The sequence below is a fragment of the Spermophilus citellus genome (genome assembly GCF_964194105.1).
Source record: "Spermophilus citellus genome assembly, chromosome: 2".
NCBI lineage: Eukaryota > Metazoa > Chordata > Mammalia > Rodentia > Sciuridae > Spermophilus > Spermophilus citellus.
In genome coordinates this window covers 250775769-250792459 of record NC_138183.1, presented here as the reverse complement: position 1 = coordinate 250792459, position 16691 = coordinate 250775769, and the positions used below count along the sequence as shown (strand labels likewise).

At 54.7% G+C, this 16691-nt stretch overlaps 2 protein-coding genes across 2 annotated transcripts in view; one reads left to right on the top strand and one right to left on the bottom strand.

The window, feature by feature from the left end:
- Positions 1 to 16691, top strand: part of LOC308642694 (uncharacterized protein) — a 61275-nt gene that overhangs the window by 26777 nt on the left and 17807 nt on the right. The window lies entirely within an intron of this gene.
- Positions 6125 to 16473, bottom strand: OVOL1 (ovo like transcriptional repressor 1). Its single transcript, XM_081281898.1, has 4 exons — positions 16373 to 16473; positions 9330 to 9547; positions 7535 to 7724; positions 6125 to 7250 (listed from the first exon to the last, which is right to left on the bottom strand). The coding sequence occupies exons 1-4, from the start codon at positions 16470 to 16472 to the stop codon at positions 6955 to 6957; spliced, it is 804 nt and encodes a 267-aa protein (XP_081138024.1). The 5' UTR covers position 16473; the 3' UTR covers positions 6125 to 6954.

The window sequence follows — 16691 nt, the reverse complement described above, 5'->3', positions numbered from 1 at the left end:
CCCTCTGACAGGATCTGCTGCCTGGGGAGTACGTTGCACCCTAGAGCCCCTGTTTCAGAAAACCCCGATGTGAACCCCCTAGAACTCTGGGAGAACAGTGGAAGAGCAGAGACATGGGAATTTTAGCATGAGCAGTGTCATGGCAAGAACAGAGACCCTCAAGTTTCTGAGCAAGGCCCTTAGTGGTGGGCACACGGCCACAGGCTGCCGGCAGCAGCACGCCCTCCTCCTCCCCAGTCCCAGGCAGTCCGCTCCTTTGCCCTGTTATTACCGCTGGCGGGTCATTTGTGCCGCGGGCAGAAGGGACTCAAGTCCTTCCAGTTCTCCTGGTCTCTTCAGCAACTCATCCGCTGCTGCGCGTGGGGAGGGGAGGCGCCCAGGCCTGTTACCTGGAGTCCCCAGAGGTGGAGGCGACAGGGAGGGGGCCGGGCGGGAGCCGGCTGGACTGGCCGGGCAGCGGAGGTGAGGACAGCATGAGTTTCTTACAAGACTAGAAAACTGGGGCTGTAGGGTGGAGGTCGGGTATGATGAGGGTTGGTGCTGGACTCCATGTCTCTGGTGGCTTTGGAATGTCCCACACCACTCTGGATCACCTGAGCAGCTTCTCTCTGCTCTCTCGCCCCTTCTCCAGGTTTGGAGTGTTTAAAAGACAGTGTAGCTGCAACTTTAGGGGGAACAAACACACCTGGCATTCTGTGGCAGGAGCCAGACTAGCACCTGGTCCCCTGTGAGGCCTTGGCTTTGCCCTATAGTGGAGCCTTGGGGTGTCCATTCTCCTTTCTTCTATTTCCACACTTTGGGGAAGACAATATGATGTCGGAGACTGTCCCTGTCTATAAAGAGACAGTAACGTACCGACACCTCAGGGTTGTTGGAAGTTTCAAGGAGATTCCATTCAACACACCAGATGGACAGAAGGTGGGTACTCAACCCTGCTCATGTTTCTTCCTTCCTTCCTTTTTCCTCATGTCTGTCATCATGGGATGACATTTGGAACTTTAGAGATTTCTGTTCTAGGCTGGAGTCTGTAGCAGGGTCAGTTCTGGGTCCCAGGAGGAGCCAGCTGTTTCTGTTCTCACTGCTAGTGTGTCCTGCATTGGCTGGGGCCATGTTTGTTCCCACTACCCATGTGAACTTCTGGAACAAGGTCATTTTGTTCAGTCTGGCATCCCAAAAAACCTCCACAGGGCACCTGGCATATTGTAGGTGCTCAGTGTCCAGAGAACAAATGCAGATCTCTCATTCCATAGTCAAAAGCCCAACCTCTGAAGTCCAGCAGACCTCTGATCAATCTGGCTTCATTGTTCACTAGCGTTGTGTGACCTTAAACAGGATGGTTAATCTTCCTGAGCCTCAATTTCTTTGTCTAAAAATAGGCACAATAATAACTACCTCCTTAGATTGTTGTGAGGATTAGCGATGACATCATAGGGAAGCCTAGCTTGAAACTGCCTGCGCGTAGTAGGAGCTCAATAAATGCAAGGGATGATTAGCTGTGGTGACAGGAATGTTTACATGTGTGCCTAAAGCAAAACCTAACTCTGAGGATTCTTAGGTTTTTAATAAGTGACATGTGGCCTCTCTCGGTGCCCTAGGACCTACACCCCAATTGCTGTTCTATGGGATGGGACATGCCGCTGTGACACTAACAGGTGGAGTTACCCAACAGCCTGGACATTCAGTGACACTCACCTGCCATGGCGTCCTCTCTAGGTGGGAGGTGGCGTGTCAATGCCCCTGAAGTCCTCAGACAGGAGGGAGTCTGAACACAGGTAAGCAGCCTGCATTTGAGGTTTTACACAGTGACAAGTGACCTGACTCCCCCACCCCCCCACATCTGAGTACATTTTAAGATTCCTGATTTTGTTTTATTCTATTTTAAAAGAATGAAGAAGGAGCATATGCACCATTTTACAGCAGTCCCGCTTATCCTTGGTCTCAGTTGCCCAAGGTCAGTCACAGTCTTAAAATACTAAACGGAAAATTCCGTATTTTGAGAGAGAGAGAGAGTGCACATGCACACATTATCACAGTATGCTGTTGTAATTGTTATATTGATTGTTAGCTGCTGTTAATCTCTAACTGTGCCTCATTTATAAACTTCATCATAGGTCTCTGTGATAGAAAAAAAGCAGTGTACACAGGGTTCAGTACTCTCTGTGGTTCAGGGATCCACTGGGGGATTGCAATGCATCCCCTGAGGCTAGCGGGGACAACTGTATTCAGTGAGAAGAAGTCAGGAACACATGGAACAGCCACTTGCCTCCCAGCTCTTACGCTCAGGGAACAGCCCCGAGACCTACTTCAACGTGCCTCCTTTGCCCAACCCGATCTCCACACCTGACTCAGCCTACCCTCCTGCTGGCAGCCACTTGCCCACATGCCAGGAGCCTGCAGCCCACAGACACTGCCCTGGGGATCTTCAGGCCTAGAGGACACAGGGAGGCCAAGCAAGAGCACCAGGATGGGCCAGAGGTGCCCAAGGAGCCTCACTGCCGAAGGAGGGTGGGCGTCAGACAGACTTCAGGACGGGGAAGGGGCTGTCAGGGGGCACGAAGGAAGCAGGTTGGTTTTGGACGTGAGAGTGGGACATCCTGGGTCAAGTGGCAGCCATTGCCCCAGGGTCTGGACCCAGAGTATAGGAAAGGGAGCCCCTTCCCACAACAAGCCTGGCCATCATCACCCCAAACCCAGAGTTGGCACAGCCTGCACCTGCTCTCACCCTTCTCTGGGCTCTCTCTCATACCTGGTCTGTTCACTAGCATTCCCACCAGATCTGCCTTTGTGGGAATGGCCTTTGGACCTGAAGGTCATGACCATGGCACTTTGGCTGGACCTTATAAAATTTCATAGGTGGAAGAGCTTGGGGATCATTTTTCCAGCCTGTGTGGTCCTAGAATTGAGAACTCAGAGATTCTTCACAGTGGCTTCCCAGGCTCTGAAGATGGTGCCAGCTCCTCCCTCCCAGGGTCAAGCTGTGTGGGGCTCAGTAAGGTCCTTTGCCCTCTAAGACCGGGTCAATGCCCTTCTAACTCTTGCTCACCCAGGGTTCTGCCTTGTGGGGAGCCAAATGGACAAATTTTTCCTGCCTCCTGGGCTGGTGGCCTTTTGGTGGCCTTCTTCCCCTCATGGTACCTCCCAGCTTCTGTTGTCCACATCTCTGAAGCAGTCTGTCAGGGGGCTTCTTCTTGTGCTTTACCAAGATAGCGCCTAGAGGCTTCAGAGAGGGTCATTTGAACTTAGGATCCACCTCATTTTATAGATGAGGAAACTGAGAGGTTGCCACTTGTCCAAAGTCACACAGATAGTGGGAGAGGGCTAGGCGAGCCTTGTCTCCTGATGAAGGCCAAAGCCCTTTCCCTACGACTTGCTGACTCTGGGGACCAGCCCAAAGCAGAGGCACATGAAGTGTGGTTGAGGCCACACCTCTGATAACATCCAAGATCCTGTTTGCTCTTTTTTTTTTTTTGGCTGGAGGAGTCAGCACCATCTCCCTGTTGATGTATCAAACTTTAGATCTAAATTTTGGTACCAGGGATTGAACCCAGGGGCGCTTAACCACTTAGCCACATCCCCAGCCCTTTTTTATATTTTATTTAGAGACAGGGTCTTTCTGAGTTGCTTAGCACCTTGCATTTGCTGAGGCTGGCTTTGAACTTGCAATTCTCCTCCTCAGCCTTCAAAGCCACTGGGACTACAGGCATGCGCCACTGCGCCCAGCAAACCTCTTAGGTTTTTTTTTTTGTTGTTGTTGTTGTTCCAATAGTAAAAATACCATACTCATTGTAAAATTGTTAGAGAAGATATTCAACTCTGGAGTGTAAACCATGAGGAGCACTTGCAGCCCTAAAGTTCCCTATCTGACGCTTGCTGCTTTGTTCTGAGGACAGCAGGACTCTGCTTCCCTCCTAATGAGGCCTTGCCCAGCTCCCCTGTGCCCCTGAGGCCTGTTTTATTCTCAGTGCTCATTGGCACCCAGGCAGGTTTCCCAAAACCCCTGTGGTGAGACTGACTGACTGCAGCGTGGGACGGGTGGTGGGCCCCGCTCATTTCCTCCAGTTCTCCCCTCCTACCCTGTGTCCTCCTCTGTTAGCTGGGTCCTCCCATCTTCCCCACCTGGTGCCCCCTCTTCCAAGATGCAAAAGATTCATTTCAGGGTTGCCTGGCCTTGTGGTTCGGTCACACCATTTGTGTGCACTAATCCCCGCTCTCTCCCAGGCTCTTGCACTGGCTTGCTCTGAAGAGTCTTAAGAACCTTAAAGCCTTCAAAATGTGACCATCTGGGCCAACCCTGCTGAGGAAGTTGGCATAGCAGTTAATCACCTGCGCCCCCACAGTGGGCTCTGCTCCACTCAGGTGTGTGAAATGGGGTCTGGGCTTCTCACAATGAGGTTTCTCCTCACACGTCCAGGCACCAGCCTTCAAATGCCTCCCAGGACATACACCGGTGGCCAGAGCCTGGTATCTCTCCTCCCCATCCATCTGTCCAGGGAGTGATGGAATGACCCTGAACTAGGACTCAGGGACCAGAGTTTCCAGAGTGATCTTGGGTGGGTGATGGGCAAGCCAGGTAATCTCCAAAGTTCCCTCCAGTTTGAGTGCTGAGAGGTGCCACTCTCTTCTCCCAGTTCTCTATCCACAGCAGGAACAGCACTTCAGGCACACATCGCCAGGCTGTCTGTTCTAGCCCAGCTCAATGCTAATGGGCCTGAGGCCTTGGGCCAGCTCCCCTCCCTGACTTCTTTCATAAGTGTGCCTGGCACCGATCAGCACTGTGAGTGTGGCCATCCCTAGGGTGTGCATTGTTCAGACCTCCCTCGTGTCTGACTGGAAGTGACTGCAGCTCCTCCTCCTTTGCTCCCATCCTGGCAGGGTGTTAAGAAGAGGCTAGGACAGAGGCAGAGCCACTGTGGAAAGCTGCAGGTTCTGGGTGGTGGAGGCTCTTGGTTGGGATCCTGGGGTGGTGGGCGGAGGAAGGGAGCCTAGGAAGAGGGCCCCAGCTGCCACAGCCTCAGAGCAGAGCAGGCTGGGTGGGGCAGAAGCACCGGTAGGGTGAGGCCTTGGCAGACACTTAATCTAGCTGGGTCAGAGTCTTGCCTTGCCTCCAGCCCACGGTAACCATAAAGGGACAGGGTCTGGGTAGAGTGCAGCAATTGTTTTGATGAACTTCTCTGCAAAAAAGACTCATAAGATAGAAAATCAGAACACAGAAAACATTATTTTTCTGATTTTACTAGTCGAAGGGAAGGTTATAAAATAAGACAAAAAAAAAAAAAAAAAAAACAGTCTCATGAGGCTTCAGCTTGGTAATGAACCCAGAGAGACAGAAATGTAAACACAAACCGCTCCCAGCTAAACTCTAGAACTTTCAGAATAGAGCAGCTTCCACACACATAACAGTAAAATGAAACTGGTCTGCAGAGTTAGTCTATATCCAGCTCCAATCAAGAAGCTCTTTCCTTTCAGCTCAGCCCAGAGTGGGGCAGAGCTGGGGTCCATAGAGTCGCTGCACCTTCCCGGCAGGGAGGCCATGGTGGTTCTGATGGGTTTGGCTTCTGTGGGCTGCTCAGGCTGCCCAGTCTGCTACGTTCTGTGGCCTTATGGTGGATCTGCTGGAGGGCAAAGGAGGCAGGCTGGCTGTGGCCTCTGCCCATCTCCTCTGACCCACTAGAAAAACACCCTTTTGACTCACTGCACTTTGCTGTTATCAGCAGGAAACCCAACTACGCCGAGGGAGCCTGACCACTGCTCAGAGGAGCCAGCCAGCTCATGTACTCAAAACCCAGCTTTGCCATTTAGAAAACAGTCAGGAAAAAGGCTACAGAGAGAATTTATTAGCCATCTCACACTCTGTTCCCTCTGGAAGTTTCGGTTGTCTTGATTTTTTGGTGCCAACTGTTGGTTGCTGTGTTCGGGTGTCTGACTCACCCAGGAAAAGGGCTGGCTTTCCAGCCCTCCTGTGCTCGCCACAGCACCGCAAGTAGCAGCCTCCTTGTCACAGACTCCCCATCCTGCCTGGCTGACCTCTGTCATCAGCCTGGGACCACCAACGAACAGTGCCAGCAGGCTCTTCAGGAAACTTGGGGACTGCCGGGAGAGGATCTGGGAGGCAGAGCCCGAGGGAGGAGCAGAAGTGAGGTGCTGCCCAGAGAACAGGAAGGAGAGGGGGAGCAGTGCACCCTCCGGAGGGCCCGAGGAGGTCTTCAGTGGAGATCTCAGGGAACAGGGGTGGTTCGGGCAGGAGCCCCAGACCCAAGGCACAGAGAAGTTTGAAATGTCCAGGATAAATAGAACCATACAGGGAGGAGAAAAGCCAGCTCCATCCCTCTGTTAAAAACAGTCGCCATGGGCACCAAATATATATTAATATCTGTACATTTGTCATCTTTTAAAAAAGGAAATAAAACCTCCCTGGCACCTTGATTTTTTAAAAATGAGGTGATACGTGAAGAGGCCTCCTGTGTGCACCTGTGTACACAAACGAGTGACACACCTATTTGAGCACGCACAGAGCAGTGCTGCACACACATATGCACACGGCTGTGCACGCACGCGTGGCCTGCAGGCACACAAGCCTCCGTCAGTGCCCACGTGGGTCTTTGCAGGGTGCTCCTCGCCAGTGTTCTTGACTCTGCTATCCAAGGGGACCTGCAGCCTCTGTCCTGCACTCAGGGCCCAGGGCAACAGGATCCGCTCTCACCGCATTTCCTCTGTGAAGGAAGTCCTGGTGCCTGTCTCTGTAGGTGGCAGCTGCTAATCCGTTGGCCTCACCCCTGCCCAGACATCTGCTTGTCTTTCAGGGGCAGATCAACTCTGCCCATAAGACAAACAGGGAAATAGCCGAGGTCAGCATCAGCCTGCGTGAGGGGGACTGCACGGACTCCAGTCCTGATGTCAGGTTTGTGAGGAGAGGCCACAGGAGGGCGGACTGGCTGGGCAGCAAGCCTGAGCTGCTCAGAGGTGGGGACTGCCCTGCAGTAGGGATGTCACAGTGTTCTGCAGAGCCACAGCCACCTTCTTGGAGGTCTTGCGCAGCAGCGGGCTGTCAGGGTGGTGCTCCTTCAGGTGCAGGATGTGACCCTCCTGGCTCTCAGACGTGCAGCCACACTCCTCGCACACATACAGCTTGGCCCGGCGCTCCTTATACGCATACTTCTGCTGCACGCCATGGATCTTCTTGAGGTGAGACTCCAGGGAGCAGCGCTGGGTGAAGGCCTTGTCGCACAGGCTGCACTTGTAGGGTCTCACACCTAAGCAAGACAGGGGCCAGCATCAGGGACCTGACAAGGGACCTTGGAGCCTGTCAGCAGCATCCAGACACAGAAAGGTCAGGACATCTGACTCAGGCAGAGGGATGGATGAAGCCTGTCCATCACCACTTTTCCCGAGTGACTCTCAAATCAAGTCCACATCCCTGATCTCAGGAGGACTTCTACCCTGAGCTGCAGGATGCCCCTCCCACCATGGAATCTTCCCACATGGCCTGGGTCAGGCAGTCCTGGGGTGCTCCCTCCTGGCCTGGGCCTGTGCTTACCAGTGTGGGTTCGGACGTGTCTCTTGAGGTCAAAGGTATCGTTGAAACCCTTCCCACAGTACGTGCACAGGTGCCTCTTAACATCATTGTGACATTTCATATGGCGATTCAGCATACGCTGGTAGGTGAAGGCCTTCTGGCAGATGTGGCAGGTAAAGAGGTCTCCACTAGGACTGTCCCCCAGGGTCACCTGTGGGCAAGGACAGCATTGTGACAAACATCCAGAATTTGGGACTGCCAACCCTAGCCCTGAGGAAAGCAGTGTCTATGTCCACAGGCCACAGCCCTGGGCCCTCTGCTCAAAGATGGGCAGTTTAGGGGCTCAAAGGAACCTCTGCGTCATGGGTCCAGCATCCTGCTTGGTTCCTGAGTTCCCTTTTAAGGCCATCACCCAGGCCCTCCTTAACCACTGGAAACAGGCAACTGAACTACCCAGAGACAGCTGTTCGTCCAAAGACAACTTCACTCTTCATGGAGGCTAAATCTGCATGTCTGACTCTAGTGTCTATTAATTCATTCCTGTTCTGCCTCTGTGACAGAGTAGATGACCACCCAGGGAAAGGGTCTCGATCGCAGCCTACAGACTGAAGCATGCAGCAAGACTAGAATCTGGCCCAGGCCAGCCAGCTCCCTGGTTCACTTGAGCCAGGTGGCATGGTGTGGGTCAAACCCCTGTGCCATCCATCCTCTGGCCTGTAAATCTTTCTGATGTTTTTCTAATTATGGAAGATTTCAAATTTATACAAAAGTATGGAGACAATATCACAAGCCTGTGCCTGTCACTCGGGGCCACTCCTGTTCCTTCTCTTCTACCCTGCTTCCCCTTGCCTTGTCCATTTGAAGCAAGACCTGGGTGCATGTAACACCTTGGAAAGTATGCTGCTCAGAGTGGCTACAGCAGCTCCCCAGGTGAGATCAGCACAGGAGTGGCTGAACAGCCAGGATGATGGAGTCTCTACTCTCACCTCTGTTACCATCCAGAGGGTGCTTGTGCTCTGTGGGTGGCCTGTCTCTGGCCGCTCCTCCTGAGATCCTGGGCCTCTGTCGCACTACACCTCCCATTTGGCACCTGGGAAATGTCAGGATGCAGTCCTCCAACTCCTCTACTCTCCCCACCCACAGGGGTCCAAGAGTCAGGGGAAGGGCATCAGGGGCACAAAGAGCACCGTGTTCCCTCCCAGTTGCAATATGGTGTTCCAGCCTTTGGTGACACACATCACTAAAGGAGCACCCTTCCCTAGATCACTGTGCAGATGCTGCCCCACCCTGGAGTTTCCGGAGTGCAGACCCAGGCAGGCTGGGCCTGCTGTTGGTGCTGTCCTTGGGAGCAGGGGCACCTGCGCTGCCTCGTGCCTGTACTGCGTAGGGTGCCGGGGCTGCTCACCCAGGCCCAGCTCTAGTCATGTCCTTAGACACTGATCAGGCTGGAGACACAGATCTAGGCAAGGTGGTTGCTGCTTCAGGGAACAGTTAACTGCTAGGCCACTCAGACCTCATGCTCAATGCGACCCAGACAGGAGATGCAGCCAGGCCAGACTCCTGCCTCTCTGCCTTGGGGGGGCTCTTCCTACAGCTCTCCTTGCTTCTTGTGGCCAGACAAACCATGCGGTCAGTGGCCATTCTCACTTTAGACTTACGTCTCTTCCATCTGTGCTGCAGTTAAATTCTTCTCTGCAGAAGCCTTGGCCCAGGGCCCAGGTCAGTCTGCCTACATTTCATTGGCGCCATATCTCATGGGCTGGACATAGGTCTCCATATGTGCCCCTGGTCCCTGAGACAATGTGACAGTCATTACCTTCATCTTAGTGCGTAGGAAGCCCTGATCTCTGCTTTGGGGGTCAGTCAGGCAGCCCACATCTTCAGAGGGCAGCTGGGCCACCACGCAGGCTCCTGGGGCCGTACTATAGCTGGAGTCCCGAAGGCTCATGTCCAAAGCCAGGGGGCAGGAAGGGGGTTCAGCCACTGATGGCTCTGGCTCCTGGTAGGGCTGTGGTGGGCAGAAGCCCAGGCTGACTGTGGAGAGAAGAGCCGGGTGAGGATTTCAGGAAGGTTCTCCAGCAAGAAGGTGGCTAGAGCCTCTGTCCCAGCTCTCACAGGCATGCATAGAGTAGGGCTTCTCCCAACCACCACGTGCTACACCTCCCTTCTGCCCCATTAAGGTAATTACAGGTGACGCCAGCCAAGCGCCACTGCCCGCTGAGTAATTTGTGTCTTAGCGGAACTGGGAGGACCAAACTGCCCTGCCAATTATGGCTGCAGACCTATCGGCCTGCCCCACCTGGGCCAGTCCCTCTGGATTCCAAGCTTGTGTGTGCTCCTGCTGGGACAAAGGGCACCACTGGAGGCCCTGGCCAAGGACAACTCCTTGAGAGTCATCCTGGCCCCAGAGGGTGATGGTCTGGGCCCCTTCAGGCCTCTCCTCCAGGCAGATTTAGCCATTGGCCTTGGGTTTTTAGGTGGTTCTAGACCCTTCCTCCTCTAGCCTGCTAGTCCCTGCTGTCATAGCCCATCAGGGCTCCAGGCTCCCAACTCCAGCCCAGCCCAGCTCTGCAGGCAAACAGGCCAGGTAGGTGGAGAGGGAGGAGGTCAGGGAGCAGCAGGTGGATGCTCGGGCAGCCTGCCCGCGCTTATGCAACCCTCCCCCACGGCGGACCGCTTGCTGTGGCAGCCAGGCTGGGCTCCCTCAGGCAGTGGTGGCACCGATACCTGGCAGCCACTCCCTGCAGCAGACACATCACAGTAAACGGGCCAGGGAGGCTTGGCTGCAGACCCTCAGCCCTGGTCCTGATAAGAAGTGACCCAGAGGAGTCAAGTCTCGAAGCCAGCAGAGCTGGGCAAATGGTCTAATATTTTAATTAAAATCTCAGTACATCCTAAGGTCTGAACTTAAAACCTATAAATTTCAGAAAGACAAATCAAGAGGGACAGTAAGGATGAGGGAGCATGAGAGAGAGGTGCATATGGGATTTCAGTCCCACCAGCAAGGTCCTCTGCCCCGACCCCTCCAAGCTGGAAAGACAGTGGTGAGGACCAGGGCAGGGCCGCTGCCCTCACCTCTTCTGCAGGACAGATGGGGATGTAGCAGAAGGAAGAGGACTGGGATAATGGAGGCTGGGTAAGTATGAGGGCACCGAAGTTTCGGGAGAGGCCCCAGATCTCGCCCCCTCAAAACACAACAAAGCTCTGATGGGGGAAGAATGTGCCTGCCCGCGCCCAGAACCCGTTCTACGGGCGCTGGCGTCCGTCTGTCCGGGGGACTTTAATGAGCCACCTCATTCCAGGGGTTGATTCACCAGCGCCAGGCCCTGGCCTGGCCCCTGAGCTGGCGCCCCACCTCTCTCTGAGCCACACAGGCTGGTGTCAGGCCCGAGCTCTGGGGGTCCAGCTGTCAGTGGGGGTCCTACGTCTGTGCACAGGGGACCAGGCTGGGTGAGCTGGGGCACAGCATTGGCAGCTACTGGTGCCAGCTTACCGGCCACTGATGACCTTGGCCAAGTATTCAAAACTGAACAGCAATTTCCATTTCTCAACCCAGGTGGACAAAACAGGGACCTCTACTCTCCTGGGTCTGTCAGTTTGGGATGTTGTGAATGAGGAGCCTGAAAACCCAAAGCCAGAACCCAGCTCTGTCTGCCTTGGAGCAAAGAAGAGAGGAGGGGCAGCAGGTGAGATGAGTTAGTTTGAACTCAGAATGAACTGTAGAGTGCTTGCCTAGCATGAGCCGGCCCTGAGTCTGATTCCCAGAACCCCCCCACCCAAAAAAAAGTTTTAGCCTGGCCTGGGGGCACACACCTATAATCCCAGAGATTTAGGAGGCTGAGGCAGGAGGATCACAAGTTCAAGGCCAGCCTGGGCAACTTAGTAAGACCCTGCATCAAAATAAAAAATGAAAAGGACTGGGGATGCAGCTCAGAGACAGCACAACCCTAGGTTCAATCCCCCACCCCCAAAAAGAAAAGAAGTAGAAAAAGGGGGGCTGGGGTTGTGGCTCAGCGGTAGAGCACTCATCTAGCATGTGCAAAGCCCTGGGTTCGATCCTCAGCACCACATAAAAATAAATAAATAAAATAAAGATATTGTGTCCAACTACAACTAAAAAATTTAACAAATTAAAAAAAAGAAGAAGAAGCTGTCACACTTTGTTCTCTGGCTTCACTAGAGGGGAGGCTCATGGTTGGGGTCCTTGGGACCAACCTGTAGGTAGGCAATCCCGTGTCCTTTGTCTGCTTCTGCCCTTCCACACACACTTGACATAGCTGGTGCTGAGCATAGACAGGGTGAAGCCTCCCTGGGTTGGCTCTTTGTGCCACCTCTACCCTGAGCGAGGGGCAGGTAAGGCTGCTAGGGTGGGGATATTGCCTCATCCCGCCCACCCCGCCAAACCTGTCTCCCTGCCACCCCCGTGTGTCCCTGCTGGGCTGCATACACAGGAGTGCACATTAGCATGCCACACGTCTGAGTGTCACTGTGATAGGAGGCAGGAAGCAGAACTGGTCAGGCCCTGCTGGTGCTGCTCTCTGTTCCTTAATTAGATGTTTCCAACAAGGTGGTGGCTGCTGTGGCCACTCACTGCCCACCCACAGCTGTGGAGTGTGGTAAGGCCAAACTAGCCTGCCTCCCCTCCTCCCTCAGGAGCTCATACTTTCCCTCCTATTGGCCCAATGTGCCTCCAGACCAGTCCAAAGCGATGGGATGGACAAAAAGGGACTTAGGTCCAGGGCAGCTGCCTATACAAGGGTCACATTCTGCCTTATCCTCCAAAAGTCCCCCTCTTAAAACCGAGCATCATGGCACATGCCTGTAATCTCAGAGACTCAGGAGGCTGAGGCAGGAGGATTGCAAGTTCAAAGCCAGCCTTAGCAATTTAGTGAGGCCCTAAACAACTTAGTGAGATTCTGTCTCACAAAAAAAAAAAAAAAAAAAAAAAATTAAAAGGGCTGGGGATGTGGCACAGTGGTTGAGTGACCCTGGGTTTAATCCCCTGTACAAAAAAAAAAAAAAGTTCCCCCTTTCTTGGGTTGAAAGTCACTGGCCCAAATAGTGGCTAGGATACTAGGTCCTGCCCCATCAAAGGCCTTAGACAAGACTGGGCAGGAGGCCTGATCCCTGGCTCTCTGGGGAGAGAATGGGGAGAGCAAGTGAGGCAGATATGAGGGTGCCCCACCTCCTGGGTGCTGACCACGCAGGTGCTGGTGGGGTCAACTCTCTTCTGGGTGTGTGCACAGCCCAGGCTGGTTTCAGGCAGCCTTGTACCCTTATCAACAAGGGCTGGGTTCCCCTGTGCCCAGTCCTGCAGGTCAGCTGGCCATCCTCTGAAAGGAGCGGTATCTGCTATCCAGCAGGGCAGCAGCCTGGGGACACATGGACCTATCTTTCGGCCTTCTGCTGCCATCTCTGTTGGGCGATATCTGCCCCGTTCTTGATTGCTTTTCATTCAGTGTCCATGGTGAAGTCAGAACTGTGCCCTCAGTCCTCACACCAGTGTGTATGGCTTGGCCAGCCAGGAACTGCACTTCTTGTGGCATCCTTCATCTTCCTGCCCAGCACAGGCCTGTGGGGCCCTATAGGATGCCAGAGGATGAACAATGGTAAAAAGGAACCCAACACCAATGATGGCCAGGCTTCAGTCCTCATCCTCTGTGCACCCAGGGCACTTGCTCTCACCTGCTCTCTTTCTGGGACAGTCTGGCAGCTTCTGCCACAGGACACCCAAGCTTGGGACAAACAGCTTAGCAGCGTTGGTGACAGTGCCTCATGGGACTGGTAGGAGTCCTACCAGTTAGGGCACAAGCTGCTCTTCTGTCCCATGCACTAACTGGCTGTCCCCTCCCAGCCTCTCTCCCAAGAGGACACAGCAAACCCACTCCACTGCCCAGCACTTCCAGAAGTCACTAGAACACTCACTGGAAACCTAGCTTCTCCCACCACTCCCACCACTATTCTGGGGTCCAGAGCTGATTTTCTCTGCCTTTCTGACTCAGCCTGGAAAAAGAATGGTCAAGTCCCACACTGCTAACAGCAGAGCGAGGCCCAGCTGCATTATCTAAAGGAAACCCCGGGCTCCTGCAGCTCAGCTCCACTGGCCTCCTGGGCTTGTGCCCTGCTGCAGAACCAGCAGAACAGCGGCCGCTGGCAGCCAGAGAGGAGGCCCAGGAGTGGGAGTCTGGGGTTCTGGAAGAGGCCCCAGGGATGCTCCTGGAGTTTCAGCCTTCTTGACATCTAGACTTCACTCAGCAGGGGCCAGGCTTGGAGGGACGCATCATCCCTCCAAGTGGAAGTAACAGGTACAAGTACCTGGTTCATCCTCCAGAAACCAGCATCCTCCTGTTACTCCACAGTCAATACTGACACAACTGAGGAGAGAAGCCCATACCCGGGGAGGTGAGGGAAGATAAGGGGTCAAGGCCCCCAAGAGGGAGCATCCTATCCACTAACCTCCCCCTGATCCCAGGGCAGATGGGGCTCTCTTCTCCCTTGCCTGCATTCCAGACCCAGCTGACCAGGGCTTCCCCTTAGCTTTGGGAGGATAATGGGGGCTCAGGGAAAGATTCTGCCCTGGGAGAGGAACCTGTAGAATTCTGCCTGGGGGAGGAAGGCTGAGGTACTTATGAGACTGGGACTGGGCCCAGTACTTTCAGCCACTCATTCCAGGGAGTTTCTGATGCTCTGAGTGTCTCAAGGGCCCTGGCAGGAAGGTCAACATTCAGACACCCGCATGTTCCCCTGCCCTCCCTGGGAAAGGGGTCAGTGCTTAGCTGGTCACAACGTGCTGAGAGTCTGTGAGGTGGGGGTGACGGAAACGTGCCCAGTCAACTCCTGGGGTCATGGTTGGTTGGTGATGGAATGGCCCAGCCAGAGGATAGGCCACCACAACACTACCCCCTCCAGCCATCTGAAGCGTCCGAGCGTGGCCCAAGGACATTCCCTTTCTCATTTCCAAAAATTGTGGGAAAATTCTCCAGTGGATCACGTGGCCTTTAGAGGTAAAACCTATGCCCTTTACTTGGCCCACAGAACTCTCATCCACTGCCAGAGCCACGGGGGCAAGTTTTACCATCGCCCTCGAGGTCAGCCTGCCCTCCATTCCACGACCATCTTGCAGAGTGAGCATCTGTACACTCCTCTACCTGGATGGTAGTGGCAGATGAACTATCCACCTAGGAGTCGTCCCCTGCCCCTGATGGGACAATCCCGGGGCCCAGGTCTCTTCTACCATTCCCACTTTGGCCACCAAAACTCTTATGGCGGAAATTGTTAGGACCCAAGGAAGTCAATGATTTGAACAAGCGGAATTTCTTTGTCCTTTGTAAAAGTCAATATGTGATCTGTTACTAAATGGGATGTGAAATAAAACTAAAAATAACAGCACTCTGAGCCAGGCCCAAGGCTCAGCTCACCTTTAACACAGTCCAAGTTCAGTTTATCAGATCCCATGGAGCAGCTAAGCAGCAAGTCAAACACAGGTTGGGGAGGAGGTAGGAGCAAGGAAGGGGCTGGCCTCTCCCTGGTCCTTCCGGAGGTGGAGCACTGGCCAGCTAAAAACTACAGTCCTAGCCCACTCCCACCTAGATAGGGAGACACTCATTTCCTTTTTTGCCTCAGTTTCCCTACTGGGATCATTCCAATGTTTAAAGAGGCTACAGAAGGATGGCCCAGCCCCCATGAGATAAGCTTAAGCTGTGACACATCCCACCCTGGCTTCAGGTCATAGGATCCTGGCAGCTCAGGCCACAAAAAACCTACCCCCAAACCCCTGCCCCCAACAGTTTAATTCAAGAGGGAGACTGAGGCAAGAGCCCTCACTGGCCCCTCATCTGATGCCCTCATTTCCTGACTTTCCTTAAGGCCCAGGCGGTGCCAGGGAATCTGCAGATCAAGGGTCAAAGTCGGTTGGTTAATTACCACCTTTCCTTCCTTGGAGGCACTGGGCAAGGTATTGACTGCAGCCCCCACCCCACCCCCACGGTCCGAAAAGGGGAGTTGCCAAGGCAACTGACCAAAGATTTTGTTGGGGGAAGGGGGAGGACAGAAGGTGCAAAAGCGTCCTCAGGGACCCTAGGAAGATGCCTCAAAGGAAGACAACTCGGGTTACTCTTTCAAAGTGGACGCGGACTCTGTCAAGGCGTCTTCTCAAAATAAACTGGGTGCACCAGCTTCCCCGGGCTTGTCTTTGGCTGGGGCGGGGGGGGGGGCTCCTTAAAACTACTTTCCGCTCCGTGTATCCTCTGCAAGGTTGAAGGATCGCGTTTCTAACAAAGGTGAGAACCGATCCCATCTTTGTCTCAAGGGTAGGCTGGGTGCAAGCGGGCGCCTTCTTATCCCGCTTGCGCACTGTGCGGACCTCGGAGCTAGAGCCGCAGGGCAACTTGGGGATACTCGCCCGCGTCCCCACCTGGCACCAGATTTGTGGCGGAGGGAGAAAGACCTATGGAAGCGGCTAAGGCTCAGAATCTAAGTGGCAAAGCCTCAGCTGAAACTCCATCTCGTTTCCTGCCCCCTAAAGTGGCATCGCTCCAGCGCCCTCCTCGCGCTTCATCAAAGTCTCCGCTTTCTGGATTTACGACTCGAGAGCCGAGGGTCGCCAGAGCGGTGACACACCCCGCTGCCTCCCCTACGCCGTGGCTCGGGCCGGTAGAGGGAGATGGCCCCCGCCCCCACCCGACGCTGCTTCCGCTCGCGAGCCCTCTCCTCCCAGAGCTCGGGGTCAGCCAGCCGCGGGCTAACGGAGCCGCGGCCGCGGCAACCTGCATCCTGGTGTTCAGCGGCGGGCGCAGAGCCGCTCATCTCCGCGCCCCGCCTTCCCGCCGCCACGGGCGCCGCGGGCTGCAGGCGCCTCACCTGGCACGTAGATCTCGCCGCGCTCCTCATCTGGCAGCTCGCTCCAGTTCCTCTTGCACGTGGAGACGCACGGCTTCTTCACCAGGAACGCGCGGGGCATTTTCGAACGCTCCTGGCCCGGCGCGGTCCGTTTCCGCAACTAGAACCGGGTCGTCCCACCTTTCCCGGGCCGGCTCGGAGGCGCAGGAAGCGGACAGTTCAGGGGAGGAATCGTCGAGGCGCCCCCACGTTCCGCGGGAAGACAGTGCTGGGACGGCGCGCGCCCGTTCCAACTTCGCGGAGTGTCGCGGTCCCTCGGTAGCAGAGCCCTTGCAGCCAA